The following is a 17,904-nucleotide window of genomic DNA, read 5'->3' as shown; positions in this document are numbered from 1 at the left end:
AGTGACAAAATTGGGGCAAGTGCTGTCACTCACTAAAAAAACAACAATCCATTAATAGCTCCTCATAGGGATATCTTGGGGCGTGAGGAAGTCCCTATATCCCATCTATTTAGCCTATTTTGGTGCTTCCTATTTGTCCAAAAAACAAAAGCATTCTCAAATAGAATGAGTGAATCTAAGGATTGAAACTGCTGAGACACGGGTCATGAAATTTCAAATGTCCTTGTTTTTTTTTTTTGTACAAAGATGGCTTCAATCTGATTTCTGTTTGCTCCGTATATCCTCCCCTTTGCCAAGGTCCACTTGCTAGGATGTTTGCTGACAGATATGAAAAACAGTTGGGTAGGGGATGAATTTCCTCTTCATTTTCTGTTCCACAGTCTTGTACTAGACTAAGTCATAGCTCCAAGACCAAGGAAGAAAGTAATCAGACGTTTCTGCCACAACACATGCTGAAATGAGAGGTAAGGATAGACCAACCTTTAGCTGTGGGAGTGGGGATGTACTGATACAATATATTCTAGTAATGTTCACCTCACAATCTTCCATTCATCTGTCCACACATGAAAGCATAGATTAAGGTGTGTGGTAGTTTGGTAATTAAACAGTGTTCACGTAGGTTTGTTACTGAAATGAAAACTGTACTTGTCTTTTTGAATGGATTTCTACCTTCAATATCTTGGGGAGGGGGAAAAGGTTGGATCTTGAGGTCAAATCTTATATAAAGCAAAGATTCTAATTCCAGTGTCCTAAATTATATCTTTTGTTGCATTCACTACATTCATAGAATCTTAGGATTAGAAGGAATTCCATTCTCTGTGCCACTTAAGCATGTTGATCTAATTTCTGTCTGAATATTTCCAGTGGTAAGGAGGTTCCCTCAGCAAAGGGGCAATTTTTGGACTGTTAGACAATCTCTCTTAATATTTAGCTAAAAAAGATCTCCTTCTAACTCTTACTTCCTTGGAAGTCTTCTGATTTCTTGAGCCATATAGAATAAGGTTGCTCCCTCTTTTATAAGATAGTCCTACAAGAACTTACAGAAATTGGACAATCCAACCAAATTTCTCAAATAAAAACATAAATGAATTCCTTTATTCTTCACCATAGATTATACTTCAAGGTGTTTTATCTTTTGATTTCCTTGTTTGGAAACATGATTCACCTTGGCATTGAAATTTGTTGCTTAAAATATTCCATACAGATCTGAACATACAATACTAGGAGGGTTTTGATCAAGGTCAAGGACAGCAGGCCCCTCACTTCCTTCATTCAGTACTCTTATTAGCTCAGTTTGATGGCATGATATTGATTAATATAGAGCTAACTGTCCACCGAAGCCTTTAAACCTTTTTCATATGATTGTGTTCATGTCATGCATGATTCACTAATCTTAACATCTGCAATTGATTTTTAGAACCAACAGTAGAACTTCATATTTGTTCTCATATATTTTTCTTTCATTAAGATCATTATCTTCATCTTCTCCTCTTCTATAGTCAACAGCCTTCAATTCTTCCCCTTGCTCCTCCAATTCTTATATCCATAAATAATCTGAAAAAAGAAATAATCTGTATTTTCATTGTGAAATAGTGTATGAAAGAATTATGAGTGAGTTGTGTGGCAATTCATCATCTTACCTCATCCTGCCTCTTTTCTGGACATCATCCATTTCCTTATCCCCTAACTCCCCTTTATGTGTTGTCTTCCCATATTAGAATGAAATATCTTTAGGGTTAGGGATCATCTTTCTCCTTTATTTTTGCATCACCAGCATTAGCACTTACCATAGTGACTGATACAGAATATATAATTTACACATTTTCTTTCCATCTAAGTGATTTAATTCAATTTTTTCTTTTGCATATAGGGATACTTTGGGATCTTGAGTCTCTTAACCTAATATATTAGATGTCTTTCCTTATTCCATGTCAATTGCATATTTTATAACTATCTTTTTCTTCCAAATCATTGAAAATAATGTTGAACAAGAAAAGACAAGAATATCCTGAAAGACCTTCCTGGTGGTTGAAATTTATCTCCCTTTAGTCTTCCTTTCATTGACATCTGATCCACTTTTATTTAAGAATGGATTGTGGATAGTGATGCAAAAAACTGATAGCCTGGGTCCCTTATTGACTTCCATTTCTTCCTGATTCTGAACGATTGTTAATTACATGGATTTTTCAGAGGACCGCAAAGCAGTCAGTCAGGGTTTTCTGAGACTACAGTGTGACTATGTTCAGTGAATAGTTAACAGTGTATTGACTATAATTACTGAGAACAGATCCCTAGACACCTTGTTCTTGAGAGTATTAGAGATATGACTTTCCAGGATTACAGAATCACAAATCACAAAATCACAATCGCAGTTGCAATGGACTTTATTGACCAGACTGTATTTGAACAAGTATCTGCTCTGCAGGTAATTGAGGCTGCCTTGCTGACTCTCCACATTCTATCTCTCCAAGTAAGAATTCAGATTTCCTTTGGTTCCTTTAGCCTTGAGAACAGCCATAGTCATCTTATCTCCTAAGCCTCTCTTTACCATAAAATAATGAAGGCAGCATATTCTCAGAAAAGATGCACAGTATCTTTTGTGCAGTAAATTATTCTTATTCTATTACCACATTTCAAAATTCCAGTTGTTCAATTTAGAATATCTGCCTTAGTGATTCTGCAGTTCTGGGATATCTAGACCTACCTCTTCCAACTCTGGCTTCCCAAGCAATCTAAAAACTTCTCATTTCAAGCCCTACTTGCACAAGAAAGGGTTAATCCATCAGTTTCCCAAATAGTGTTACAATTCACAACTTCTTCCCATCTAATATATTATCATTCTCAAACTTCTGTTTCCTGATCCTCTTTGGTCAATTGCTCCCTTGGACCCAAAGCTCTCTGAATGAAGAGTAGTGTCATACAATATTCTTAGCAATAGGATGCTCAAAGTTCAGAAGGATCTTAGAGGTCATTTAGCAAAATCTATTTCTCATCTAAATTAGTGACCCCTTTATTAATCATATCCTCAGCGATAAACTATGTATCCGTCTTCATCCAAGCAAAGTATAATTTTAAAAACATATTTCATCTACTGACCCATTCACTCACTTTTCAGATAATCTGAGAGAACTCATATTTTTTTTTCTGAAGAAGAGGAAAGGTAAAGTCTCAGAATACCAGAAAAAGAGGAGATAGTCATGCACAGGATCAGTAGGTACAGATATTGTGCTACATAATTTGCTAAGCATGCCTGAAATTAGTAGAGTGACAACACATACTTTCATTTTAGATTTAGATGTTTTGCTCATAAAAACTAGACTCTTTGTATGGGAAGTTTAATATATAGAGCAAGAGTCATATAGTTGTGCTTGAGTGGTGCATTGAAATGGAAGAAGTCTTCAGGGAAGAATGTTTTATTTTGCCTGTTGTTTTGAGTTAGGACAAGGAACAAGGTTCAAGGATTTGCATAAACCTTATACTCAAGATGTAGGAAACATCATGAGTTTTATTATTATTATGTGATGCATCAAGAAGGCAAAACTGAAAGCACTACCCATGTATACATTTTAGAACATAACAGAGTTTCAGTCACACAGTACCAGAGTAATTAATATGACAGAGAAGTGTATAGTATAGTGGTAAGGTCTCAATGGTAGTTTACCCACCGAATCAGATGTGAGTGAAAAAGTCTTTCATATCTCAAATGTAGGCTTAGAGGAATCAGGCAATGGCAATAGTTATGGGAAGGGCATTTTTAAATATACTTAGAAGAATTTCCTGGTTGGAATAAGAAATTACAGCAGGGACTGAGCTGCTAATTAAGAGATTTTAGGATTGGATTTTAATACTTATGTCTAATCAGGGATTGAGATTGTTTACATAATGGACAAAGGATTAGAATGAGTCAATATCACTTGTAATGGATTTATACCTTTAAAAACTATTTCATAGCATGTATGCCAAGTACAGAGGTAAGATGGATATCTGGAAACCTAGTGGTTGTATGAGTAAGTTAACTTGCAATTATGCTGGATTTTGACATTTCTAGGGGGCAGTGTCTGTGAAAATGAGTGGAAGTGCTCTGTTTCTCTCCTCTTCATTACAAAATAGTTTCACCATGATAATAATTGTTTCTGAACTCTACGTACTTTTCACAAAGGAAAGAAAAAGTACCATAATAGTAAGCATTTATATAGTGCACTAAGGTTTACAAAGAGCTGTATAATTATTTCCTTGTTTTATTTTCATAACCCTCAAAGATAGGTGCTGTTATCTCCATTTTACAGATAACAGACTGGAGTTGGGTTATTTGCACAGAATCATATAGCTAGTAAGATTCTGACTGAGGGCTTGAACTCAGATTCAGCTCTAGTATTCTAAATACTGAACCTTTGTCCAATTACAGGAAAGGGTGACTTATAGAGAGGAAGTATTTAAGGGAACCATGAGCCTGGGGCATGAGAGAGAAGTCAGCATTACCATGAATGGTCCATGAGAGTGGATAGAAAACTTTCTTTAGAATCAGAACTTTTAAGGTATGATTTTCTGCTTTATTTATGAAACACCTGAGATTTGTGTTTGTCATTCAAAGAGATGGAAAGGTTATAAGATCAGGTGCAGTAATTTCAATATACATATAGCCCAATCAAATTGATACATGATCATGAAAGGTCTAATGCAAGTGATATGTATAATTCTGGGAGAAAAATTATAATCAACTATTGGTGGGAAGGAGGAAGAGGAGAAAATTATTGAAGGTTTCAACAAAGAGGATTTGAGCTTTTCCATAAGTGATGGTTCACAGTTCAACCAGATTAGTGAATGGAAGAGCAACAAGCAAGAGCAAATACATGGAGATAAGTTAGTGCATAATATGGAAGAATCATGCTCAAAAGGCATGACTATTTAATGACTTTTTAGGTATAGTTCTACGTATTTCTGGAATGACTGGACTGGTTCCACTCCCTTTTTCATCCATCAGGCTGCTCCTTTCGGTTCCTTTGAAGAGTATTGGTAGGACTTTTTTATATATTCCAGAATTTCTGTTCCAGAATTTTGTTGTTATATCATAGGGTTTGGCAGCTAAGGAATCAGATCCTCCTCTCTGGTTTTCCCTTTTCATAACTAGGATCTCAATGGGCTGTATCATACTGACAATGCCTGTGATCTGAGGCCAGTGATTGGAGAACCTGCAGGAAGTACTACCCCATAAAATTAAGGGGAAATATTTAAAAATGAAAAATAAAGTGGCATATTTGGAAGGCCCTATTTCTGGAGAAACAAGGAAAATTATTTGTTGAGAAGGGATATCTAGCAAGTAAAACTATTAGCAAAGATACATACTAGTAGTATGAAATTCTCTTTCTGTATCTCCCCAATTAAGATGAACTTATGATTTTTTTCAGCTCAGAGAAGCAGTTCCAGAAATTACTACTATACTTTCCTGCTTTATAGACCTCAGGACAATTTCATTAGTTGGTTTGATTTCACCTCATTAACTGGAGCTTAGTGATCAGAGGTGATCCCTTGACATTTGTTTACCTTCTTAGTTCCACTTAATTTTCTGAAGGCTTAGTTTTTCTATGTCTGTGTCATATTCATTGTGGGTGTGAGTGGGTTCATCATGATACCTGTTGTATCAGGTCTCTTCAGTTTTACCTGAACAGCATATCTGGAATCATTTTTCCCTTCTCTCCATTTACATTGGACAGCTAGCTTGCATAGTGAATAGAGCACCAGGTCTGGAGTCATGGAAGAATCCTATTTCTAAATTAAATTCTGTTCTCAGATACTTGCTAGCTGTGTGACACTGGGTAAGTTACTTAACTTTATTTGTCTTAGGTTCTTCAAAATTAAAATGAACTTGAGAAAGATATTGCAAACCACTCCATTATCTTTGTCAAGAAAAAGCCTAAAAGGTTGTCATGGAGAGTCAGAGATGAATAAACAACAGCTAAACAAAATTCCATTTACCTGACCTCCATCCAGGACCTTATCTGTTCTTGCCTTTCCTATTGCAAAATCCTTTTTATTAGTCTCCTTACCTCCCATCCATTCCCTCTCAAATTGCCCAAAATGTCTGGCAGCCAAGATTCACTAAGCTTGCTCAACATTTATTTTTTCCAAGTACCTTGACACCTGGACAAAAAACCATGCCATAGATGTTTTGACCATTTCAATTCCGAAATTTGTACCCTAAGGTTCCATTGTCTTGACCAGTGACTGTTGTACCCCGACCAGATTTAAAAAAACAAAACAAAACTGAAGACTGGTTTCACTTAACTTTTTATTTGCAAGCCTTTTTATTGATTGGTATTCTCTAATCCTACCCTCCCCTTCTGCACTCCTAGGACCATAATCAATTTTGTTCTACCATTCCAGAAAGAGTGTATTGTCAATCTATTACTATTATGCCCACTTTCTCCATCAGTCTGGAAAGTAACTTGACCTGCTCCAAAATGCCCCTTCTTAAGTACTACTTTCATAAATCTGTTGTTTCTCCATTAGAATTTATGCTCCATGAGGAAAGGAACTGCTTTTTGTTTCTGTATTTTTATTCTTAATTTGTTATGATGTTTGGCAAAAAGCCAGTGCTTGATAAAGGAATAAAGGCTTTTCCATTCACTAATTCACCCTGCATAGAACAACTACTTTTTTTCCCTCAAATCACAAGTCTGATTATGTACCTTTCATGCTCAAGATCCTTCAGTGATTTCCCATTTCCTCTAAGAAAAAACATTACTTTACTTGTTTAGAATTTAAAATCCTTTTCAGTATGTCTCCAGCCTATCATTCAAAAATGAATTCAAATTTCTTTCCCTCAATTGTCAAAATGTTCCCATTTCCTAATTATTCTGTCTCCTACTTCTGTAGTTTAACTCAAGTTATTCTCAATGATTATCTCTTGGAAGCTTTGGAACACTTCAGATATGACTTCCTGTGAAGTTTTCCTGATTTCTCTCTCTCCCTCCAGTTGTTAGTGCTATCCTCGATCTGGAGTTTTCTATTTTATGTACTTTGAATTTACTTATTTGTGAACATATTATATTTTTCCCATAGAACAAAAGTTCGCTGGAGGAAGAGATTATTTTTTTTTATTCCTAACCAATATATCTTACAAATATTAGCGGCTTAATAAATTTTTGTTGAATTGAATAGGGATCATCTAAACAGAAGGTCTAAAAAAGTCTGGTCTGTAGATAAAAGAACTAATCTGGAAATTATAACAAGATGTTTTCATGGAAGGAAAAGACAGGAAGAAAGAAAAAACTTATAGGGACTTCAAAAATGCCTAGGTAATTTGTTATGAGTTTTTAGAGGTAAGTAGGTCATATAGTGACTAGAGGCAGGAAGTCTGAGTTCAAATTCACTCTTAGAGTCTTCCTAGCTATGTGATGCTTTGCAGGAGACTTCATCTTTGTCTACCTCATGTTAGTTACTTTTAAAATGGGAATAAGAGTAGCATGCACCTTGCAGAGTTGTTGTAAGGATCAAGTGAGATAATTTTTTTCTAAAGTCCTTAGCAGTGGGATAGAGTAGTTGCTTAAAAAGATGTATTTTCTTCTTTCTCTACTAAGAATGTAGTGGAAAGAATGGAAAGGATATAGAGCAGATTCTTAAGGGAGAATTAAAAATACATGAAAAGTTCTCATAGAGATAGTAATGGAGAAAATTTAAGATAATAAAAGTTTTGCATGTGAAATTCTGGGAGAATTTTGGTGCCAGTTAAAGAAATGGGGCAGTCATTTGAGGAAGTTGATTATGAGGAAAAGGAGTTGTTTTGGACATGGTGAGCATGAATTCCAGGGGAGCATTTAAAAAAAAAATGTCTCAAAGGCAGTCTGCGGTAGTAACCTAACATTCAGGAGAATGATCAAGGTGAGAGTTTTTGATATTTGAAGCCATAAGGGTATTTTAACATGTTGAGAATGTAAAAAGGAAGGTGTGGCAAAAACAAAATTTTTTAGTTGTTGATTTTTGCTATAGCAGTTTATTTGCGAAAGGTTGAAAAAGGGAGTATAGGAAGTAGAAGCAGTTGATATACATTATTTTTTGAATGTATTTGAGTTGGAGAAAAAAATGTGATGACAAATGAAAATGTTATAAGAATTGATAATGTCTTAGAATTATTATAAATACATGGAGTGGGAAAGATTGACAATTGAATTAATGTCTTAGAAGCTGCTACAATGATACGACAACTTATGATTCTATACTGCACTTTTGGAAATCGCTAAGGAAATAAAAATCCTGGAGTTGAGTAATAGTCAAAACATATCAGCCACCAATTTGAGATCTTATCTCATGACTCCCTGGTTCCAGTTTGTGATGGATAATCTAGACACTTCCATCCTCCAGGATTGGGAGTGCAGAGCAGTTTTAAAAACTATGAGTATAAATGAGTCAACATGGAGAACCAGCACTTGGAATGTAGGGAATAGTGATCAAAATAGCATGGGCACTTTTGACTTAGAGAAGTAATGTGGAGGTAATACTAAGCACTGTGGAAAATGAGGATGATAACGATAACAAGAACAATAGAGACAGCTAGGTGGCACAGTGGATAAAAACTAGTCCTGGGGTCAGGAGGATCTTTGTTCAAATCCAATCTCAGGCATGTAACAATTACCTAGCTGTGTGACCTTGGGCAAGTCACTTCACCCCATTATCTCACAAAAAATTCCAAAACAAACATACAAAAATTAAAACATTAAGGGGGAAATAGAAAAGGAGAGGAAAGAATGAGAGACTACAAGGGAATAATGGAAGGGGGAGTAATAGACTTATTATTAGAGTGTTTTACCCAAAGGAAAACCTTTTTCTGGTTGGGGACTTGGGCTGTAGAAAGATAATTACTAAGTTTTCCAATTGCACAGAGCAAAGAGAGAAATTTAGACCTTTATCTTTCTAAGTTTGGGGATTAGAACATTTTATCTGCCAAGGGTCACTTAAATATTTGTGGACCATAACAAATTATCAACTTAAAAATTAGCCAAATTCTATATTTGGTCAAACCCTTAAACAGTTCATCCTGAAAAAGTTCCTAGGTTAATTTAATTTTGAGTCTTGGTTGTGGTTGCTTTGTTCATGCCAAATTGAATGATTTTGCTAGGCTTTTATAGCTTGTGGGTTGGACAATCCCCACCCCATTTCAGGCAAATGAGTTAGCAATTTGGGTTTTAACTAACTGGCTGGCATAAGGAGGCAGAACCTTGACCACTTCTATTTACATTGTTTCTGGTGTCCAATTTACTAAGGCAACCACTCTTCATCAAGGATGAACTGAAGAAAATTCTAGAAAAGAATAGTCCTACATAGTAAAAGGGGGAGAGATTAGGGAGTGACTGTGAAAATGGAGGGTCAAGTAGGAATGAATGATTAGCTTTACCCACTCAGTGCCATCCTTCAATCTTTGTTATCAGAGAAACACCTTGAAGTTTCTGAAGTGCTACCTTTACAACCATGAGTTGAATAGTAAAAATTATTTTTTCCCATTATATAAGTAAGAAACTGAGGAACAGAGAGGTGTCAAGTGAGTTGTTCAACTATTTACCTAGTGAGTAGCCCGAGCTGAACTCTCCTAATTCCAAATTCATTGCTCTTTCTCTTACACCATAGAGTTTCTTCTTAATTGAATCCATGATGAATAGTAAGAGGTAAGCCTTGGGGAGGAAGAAATTTATTTCATCCTCTAAAACATGAGGGAAGTTAATGATAGGTTTCAAGGGATAAGGGAGGTTAATTTTGAGAAGTTCCCATTGGATGCCCCTGATCTCAGTGAAGAAAGAGACCAAATAATCTTTGGTGAATATGGAGTGTCAAGGTAGTTTTAGGATACAGGATTAATTGAGAGAGGAAAAAAAGAGTCAGTTTTATTTTTTATTAGTTGTTATACTATTTGAAAATCACTTACTATTGTCCAAAATGGTAGCGACTTATTTGAATTACAAGTATCTTTAAATAATGACTCTAAACAAATTCTAGTTTGGCAAAACCCACAAAAACAATTTTCCAGCTCAATGCAACTTAGAAGGTTGGATAGAATGGTCTGCCAACAGGATGAGAGAAGAGAACAGTCGAGTGTAGACTCTGACAGCACAGACCAGGCAACAGCAAATTATGAGTAGTAGGTCTAGGATCAACTGAATAAGTGACAGCAGTGGTAATTTCCAGATCTCTCAGTCCACAGATAATAACGGCACAAGACAATAAGTGAGAAGGAGACTTCCAGAGGGTCCTTTACTAGCACCAGAGGCAGGAATCTTCTGTATTGTCTCTATCTGGATCTAGGCCACAGTCCTGGGTCTTAGTCCTGGTGCAAGAGGTGTGTGTCCATAAGCTCCCTGTTTGTGGGATCCTGGTGCCAGGACCAGCAGTGGAGGGATCTTGTGGTAACCAGTGTAAGGTATGGGAAAGTTATAAACACACATCTCCCTAGGGCATGTCATTCTGGAAGAGCCAAACAATTGCAAGTCACAGAAATATGTCTATCAATTGCATAAAGAAAACCTAATGCTTGGAACAGTGCTCCTTACTTTTGGGAAGCAGAGTCCTAGTTTGACATTGAGTTAAATGACACAGAAAATGATTAGAAAAAGAACAAACAGTAGAAAAATATTCTTATCATGAAAAATTATTATGCTCACAAGCAAGGCCAAAACACATATTCAGAAGAAGACAACAAAGTGAAAATTCCTGCATAAAAAGTTTCAAAGTAAAGTATGGAAGAGTTCAAAAAGGTTTCTAAATATCAAGGAAGAAAAATTGGGAAGAGAAATGTGAGTGATATGAGAAATACTAGAAATCATTGATAAAATAGCTAACAGCTTAGCAAAAGAGGCTCAAAAGCACTTGAATTTCCAACCTTCTGAGCCCTAATATCCAGAGTAGAAAAAAAATTGAGATGTTAACCTATCAATAATTTGCATAATTCATTTGTTACAATAAGAATGTAAGATAATGTATATAAAATGAATTATAATCATAAAGGGATGCATTCTTTTGATCAAATAGTCTTTATATATATTCTCTCAAAAATAGGAAATAAGGAATATAAAATGCTTTGCTGCCATATCTTTCTATTTTTTTCAGTAGACTCATAAACAAGATGGAGATCAGTAACCTCACTTCAGTGACTGAGTTCATCCTCCTCGGTCTTTCCAGCCGACCTGAGCTCCAGGTGCATCTCTTCCTGCTCTTCCTCATGCTCTACCTGATGATTTTGCTGGGGAATCTGCTTATTGTGCTGCTGATATTGAGGGATTTGCACCTCCACACACCTATGTACTTCTTCCTCGCGAATTTATCTATTCTAGAAGTCTGTTACACATCCTGTGTATTTCCACAGATGTTGATACACTTCTTTGCAGAACGAAAGTCCATCTCCTACACCTGCTGTGTCATACAGGTCTACACATTCCTTTCTTTTGGCATTGCCGAATGTTATATTCTCTCAGTGATGGCTTATGACCGCTATGTTGCCATTCGAGACCCATTAAGATATTCAGTGACAATGAGTTGGGGGATTTGTGGGAAACTGGCTGCTGGCTCATGGTTGGGTGGTTTTATGGCATCCACAGTGGACACAGTAACCACATTCCACCTCTCATTCTGCCAGGATAATGTTATCAATCATTTCTTGTGTGAAATGCCTGCCCTACTGCACCTCTCTTGTACTGACACAACCCAGGCAGAGTTAGTCATGCAAGTCCTCTGTATATTTACTCTTTTGTGCCCCATTACATTCATCATCCTTTCCTATGCACATATCATCATTGCAGTACTGAGAATTCGCTCTGCCCAGGGACGCAGAAAAGCCTTTTCCACTTGCTCTTCCCACCTTCTGGTTGTCACTCTTTTTTTTGGCACAGTAATGTCTCTTTACATGAAGCCTCAATCTCTATCCACTCCAGAGTACAATAAAATTGTTTCAATGTTTTATGTGGCTTTCACACCTACTCTCAATCCACTCATTTATAGCCTGAGGAATAAGGAAGTGAAAATGGCCTTGAGAAAACTTTTGGGGAAACCTGAAGGTGTTTAACTGCACATATCCTATTCATGAGACCAAGTGAGGGAAACTTGGATCCAAATAGCCTCCGTGATGTTCCTCGACAAATTTCTAGTGTGTCTGGAACCTTAGTCTCTTATTTTCATTCATTCTTTTTTTTCTTGTTAGTTTAGGAACCATCTGAATTCTCTCTCTGTTCTCCTTCCTAGTTTTCCCTTAGCAAAGAAATGAAATAGTCTTCATTTCCCTAAACTACTGTAGGTTTCAACACAGAGAAGCCTGCACTCGGCATGATGATAATTATTTCACAATAAATTATATTAAAATAATGTTTATAATAAGGGGAAGAATCAAAGCTTAGTATTTTGAAAGTTGGGGCAATTTGCTTATGGGTGTAGTGGTTAGGAGGAGATACCAATTCCTATGAGTAGATGCTGTTTTTTGTGGTTGGATGGCGTAGGAGGTCACAGGATGGAGCAAATGTTGGAAGAGTGGGCAGTGAATGGGGGGTGTCTTGGAGGAGTGATAGAATCTATGTGGCAGCTTCCTAGTTTAACTAATTATTTTAACACTGCTAAGTTCATATTTTGAGTGTAAATGTTACCAGTGCCATCTAGTATTGATAGCCCAAGACAACCCTTGTAACCAGAGTTTTAACTTTGACTTTTGAGCTTCCTGAAATTTCTACTTGGATCCTATGCTTGAAAATAACAAACATATAAAAATCCATTATAGAGTCTATATTGATTTTGTTGCTATTGATTTTCAACCATTCAGTCATGTTTGACTGTTTGTGATCCCATTTGGTGTTTTCTGGGAAACATTTAGGAGTGTTTTCCCATTTTCTTCTCCACCTAATTTTACAGTTGAGGAAAACTGAGGCAAACCAGGTTAAATGACTTGCCCAGGGTGACATAGTGAGAAAGTGTCTGCGGTCAGATTTGGACTCAGTAAAATATGACTTTCTGACTTTAGTTCCAGTGTTCTCCTTATTAAGTCATATACCTGCTCCATTAAAATTTTAATTTTTGCTGTTGTTTAGTTGTATTTAGTTGCATTTAGTAATTTAGTAATCTCTAATTATCCAGGACCCATTTTGGGCTTTGCTTGGTAAGATAGTGGAGTGGTTTGTATTTCTTTTCTAACTCATTTTATAGATGAGGAAACAGGCAAACAAGGTTAAGTGACTTACCTAAGATCACAACGTTGGTAAGTGTTTGAGGGAAGATTTAAACTCAGGTTATCCTCATTTCAAATCTGACACTTTATCCTGTATAACCTAGTTGTTATGATCTTTCTATATTTCACTAACCCTAGTCACATGTCCTGGTGTGATGGAGTCAACTTCCCCTGTCAAGAAAATATGTTTAATTGAATTTATTTTATCATACATAAAGGCTCTGAGATAGCTTTCTCAACTCCAAATCCAATGACCCTTTGGTTGCCTAGACAAGCACGATTTTTCCTCTCAGAGTTCTAGGCATATCTGTAGGGAGTAAAGTATATTTTTTAGTACAATTATTCTTGAGTCCAGCCTCAGTATGTTCCCCTCAATATCACCAGTTCCAGTTAGTAACTCACCAATATTATTTGACTTGCTGGTAGCTCCTCACTATTCTTGATATCAAATCAACATCAGCTTTTGATGATCACTGGGAGAGAGTGCTGAATCTGGAGTTAGGGAGATCTAAGTTTAAATCCAGTAGCAACAACATCAAGAACAACACAACTGAAAGAAGCAGTCATAGGATATTTTTGCATCCTCTGAAGTGGAGTCAAAGACTTTCAATCATTCATTTTCAGGTGTGGAATCAGCAACTACTTATGTTTAGTATTGGATCCAGGGGAACATTTATGCATGCTCCATAAACTAAACCCCTCATTGTTTTGTCATCTGTTATAATTATTTTCACATAGACTGGAGAAGAGAATAAAATCGAGAGAAATAATATAATTAAGAATATGAATGGGATGAATTCACCCAGTAATTGTAAGAGGTAGATGAATGATTAGAAAGCAAAACCCAACAATGTATTGCTTACAAGAGATACACTAATCAAAAAACTTCTGACCCTTATTTCACTGAAGAGTCTAAGTCATTTATCATGAGTATGGGAACAAGGTCAAAATTAGAGTTATAAATGATTTTTGAAACCATAATGATAACTGAAATGAAGTTAATGAGGAAAAGAAGAGTTATTAAGAAACACCTTGTTGGTAACTCTTGAGATTGCAATTTTATAGGATGGATGGAATTCATGAAGCAAAAGATTGAGTAATGCATGCATCATGAGGAAGTAAAGGATTCATATATATTTTTCAAGAAATGAGGCTTTGAATTGGAAGAGAGAAAATAGAAGATAAATGGGTTAAAAGAGGAAAGGAATTAACAACTTTAAATTGGGGAGTATTGAGAAAGTTTATAAACATTTGAAGTTGGGACAAACTCCATTTACTTTTACGTAGTACTCTCTTGTGAACTGGAGAATAGAGATGGAGATTTAAAATAATAACCCATTTATTTGAACCCCTATATCATGGCTGAATTTTTTAGGATAGTTGATTCTTGGTTGTAATCCAAGCATCTTTATCTTCCAGAATACCATATCTAAGTCCCTCCAATCCTTTACTGCTGAACCTATGTCCTGAATAATCCTGACTGTACCTCCCTGATATTTAAATTTCTTCCTTTTGATTGGTTGCAGGGTTTTTTGTTTAACTGAGAAGTATGAAATTTGACTACAATATTCCTTGGAGTTTTTCTTTTGGGATCTCTTTCTGTGGATGATGACTCTTTTTTAAGGACTATTTATCTTCTTGTTTTAGTATATAAGGGCAGTTTTCTATTATAATTTCTTGAAAGATATTGTCCAGGCTCTTTTTTTCTGATCATGGTTTTCAGGTAAGCAATAATTCACATATTTTCTCTCCTAGACCTATTTTCCATGTTAGTTATTCTTTTTAAGAGGTATTGTATTTCAGTGAAGCAAGAGTCTGTCATCTACAATGAATATGGGACAAAATCAAAATAAGAGATATAAATTTTCTTTTTTCACTTTCTTCTATTTTTTCACTCATTTGGTTTTATTGTTTGTAATTATAGTGTCTCATAAAGTCATTAGTTTCTATTTGTCTAATTATGGTTTTTTGGGTTTTGATAGGGGTTTTGGGATAAGCTAGGGAGCACCAAGTTGAGGGGGAGAATAAGTATGAGAAGAGGGAAGAGGAGAGAGAGAGAGAGAGAGAGAGAGAGAGAGAGAGAGAGAGAGAAGAACTATAACTATATAATAAATTTTAAAAATTGATGAGGAAATATAGATGCTGCCAGTCACAGATTAAACCATGCATGTCTAAATACTCAAATCATCACCAAGTTGATATTCTACCCAGATTTATTGATATGGGAAGGGCCTATATCCAAAGACCAAAGACTCCCATAGCATCCAGGTCATCATCAGAAATCTTGTTTCATATTAAATTATGTTTTGTGGTGATGATGTTTCTGGTAAAGGAAGTGAGAAGATTGGTATTTCAGAACATTGCCTTTACCATAATCAACAATTTCAATTTCTGTTGATGTCATAGTCTTCTTCAATTACAAGGGATAAGCCATAACATCAGCAATGAAGAATAAGAACAAGTCTAGAGATTAGGATTTGTGGAGAGAGCCATTCATATTAAGTGTGACACTATTTCGAAAACTGTTTAACTTTTTTGAGACTAAATATCCATGGTATCAAAAAATTGACATGCTAATCTATCAATATTTTGCATGATTCATTTGGTTAGAATGAGAATGATGTGAGATAATATAAATAAAATGATTTATAATCACAAAATGATGAATTCTTCTGATCTAATAGCCTTTATATATTGTTTCAGAAACAGGAAAAGAGGAATATAAAATGCTTTGTAGCCATAATTTTCCATGTTCTTTCAGTAGACTCATAAACAAGATGGAGAGCAACAATCTCACTTCAGTGACTGAGTTCATCATCCTTGCTCTTTCCAGCTGACCTGAGCTCCAGGTGCACCTCTTCCTGCTCTTCCTCATGCTCTACCTAATGATCTTGCTAGGGAATCTGCTTATTGTATCACTGATACTGAGGGATTCACTCCTGCACACGCCTATGTACTTCAACCTCATGAATTTATGTATTCTAGAAGTCTGTTTCACATCCTCTGTATTTCCACAGATGTTGATACACATCTTGGCACAGAGAAAGTCCATCTCCTACCCTTGTTGTGTTATACAAGTTTACACATTTGCACGCTTTTGGATCGCAGAGTACTATATCCTCTCAGTGATGGTTTAGCAACACTATTTTGCCATTTGAAATCCTTTAAGGTACTCAGTGACAATGAGCTGGGGAATTTGTGGGAGGCTGGCTACTGGGCCATGGTTGGGTAGCTTTATGTTATCCACAGTAGATACAGTTGTCACATTTTACCTCTCTTTCTGCCAGGAAAATATTATTAATTACTTTATGTGTAAAATGCCTGCCCTATTACATATATCTTGTACTGACACAACCCAGGCAGTGTTGGTCATGCATGTCCTTTGTATCTTTACCTTTTTATGCCCTATCACATTCATTATCCTTTCCTGTGAACACATCCACTTTGATATTCTGAGATTTCGCTCTGCCCAGGAGTGCAGAAAAGCTTTCTCTATGTGCTCTTCCCAGCTTCTGGTTGTCACTTTAATTTTTGGGACTATAATGTCTCTTTACTTAAAGCATAAGTCTATTTCTTCTCCAGAATCCAATTAGATTATTTCTGTGTTTTATGTGGTTTCACTCCTGCCCTTAACTCTCTCATCTTTAGCCTGAGGAATAAGGAGGTGAAAAATGAGACTGAGAAAGCTTTTGGAAAAACCTGAAAATGCTTAAATCCATATGAATCTATGTTAGAAAAACTTGAGCCCAAAGAGTTTCCTTCTTCTTCCATTACAAAGTTGTTTATACAAATTGAAAGGATGGATTTTTTTTACAATTTCATTGAAAATTAATTTTTAACATTTTTCCTACAATTTATATTCCAAATTGTCTTCCTTCTTTTTGCCCTTCTTGCTGCTTTGAGAAGGCAAGGAATTTCAATTAGATTATATGTACTGTCATGGAAAACACATTTCTAGTTTAATCATTTTGTAAAAATCTTTAGAGATAAAAATAATTAAAGAAACTAAAGAAATAAATGTCTGCATCTACACTCTGTTAGTTCATTGTCTAGAGGTGGATAGCATTTTTTATCATGTCTTTCTGTCTTCTTGGATCATTTTTCATCCATGACAAGCTATGTCATTCATAGTTGATCATTATACAATTATTCCATTATTGTGTGAAATGTTTTTATTTTTCTCATTTCATTTTGCATCAATTTATACAACTCTTTCTAGTTTGCTCTGAAACCAACTTGTTCATCACTTCTAAAAGCACAATAATATTCTATCACAATCATAAACCAAACCTTTTTTAAGTCATTCTCCAATTGACAGACCTCCCCTGTATTTCCAATTCATTCAATAAAAATTCATTCAATAAAAAGTACTAATACAAATAATTTAATACATATAACTCCTTTTCTTCTAAAAATTTCAGGGAAAGAAATCTATTTTTGATTTAAAATGTATGCATAGTTTTATAACCCTTTGAACATAGTTGCAATTTGTTTTCCAGAATGTTTGGAATAGTTCAGAACTCCACCAATAGAGTATTATTGTTCCAGTTTTTCCACTCAGCCTCCAATATTTGTCTTTTTCGTTTTTTTGTCACATTAATCAATCTGAAAGGTGTAAAATGGTACTTCAGTGTTGTTTTCATTTTCATTTTCCCAATCAATAGTAATTTAGAGCATGTTTCATATGACTAGAGATAACTGATTTTTCTTCTTCT

General features: G+C 35.5%; 1 protein-coding gene across 1 annotated transcript; it reads left to right on the top strand.

Annotated features, from left to right (window-relative positions):
- The first annotated feature begins 11,107 nt into the window (after positions 1–11,107).
- LOC141509909 (olfactory receptor 5M5-like) lies at positions 11,108–12,043 on the top strand. The gene has a single exon (XM_074219829.1). The coding sequence runs from the start codon at positions 11,108–11,110 to the stop codon at positions 12,041–12,043; it is 936 nt and encodes a 311-aa protein (XP_074075930.1).
- Positions 12,044–17,904: the final 5,861 nt, after the last annotated feature.

The sequence above is a fragment of the Macrotis lagotis genome, chromosome 1, assembly GCF_037893015.1.
Source record: "Macrotis lagotis isolate mMagLag1 chromosome 1, bilby.v1.9.chrom.fasta, whole genome shotgun sequence".
Classification (NCBI taxonomy): Eukaryota; Metazoa; Chordata; class Mammalia; order Peramelemorphia; family Peramelidae; genus Macrotis; species Macrotis lagotis.
The sequence above is the reverse complement of the archived record's forward strand: the minus strand, read 5'-3'. Positions and strand labels throughout refer to the sequence as shown.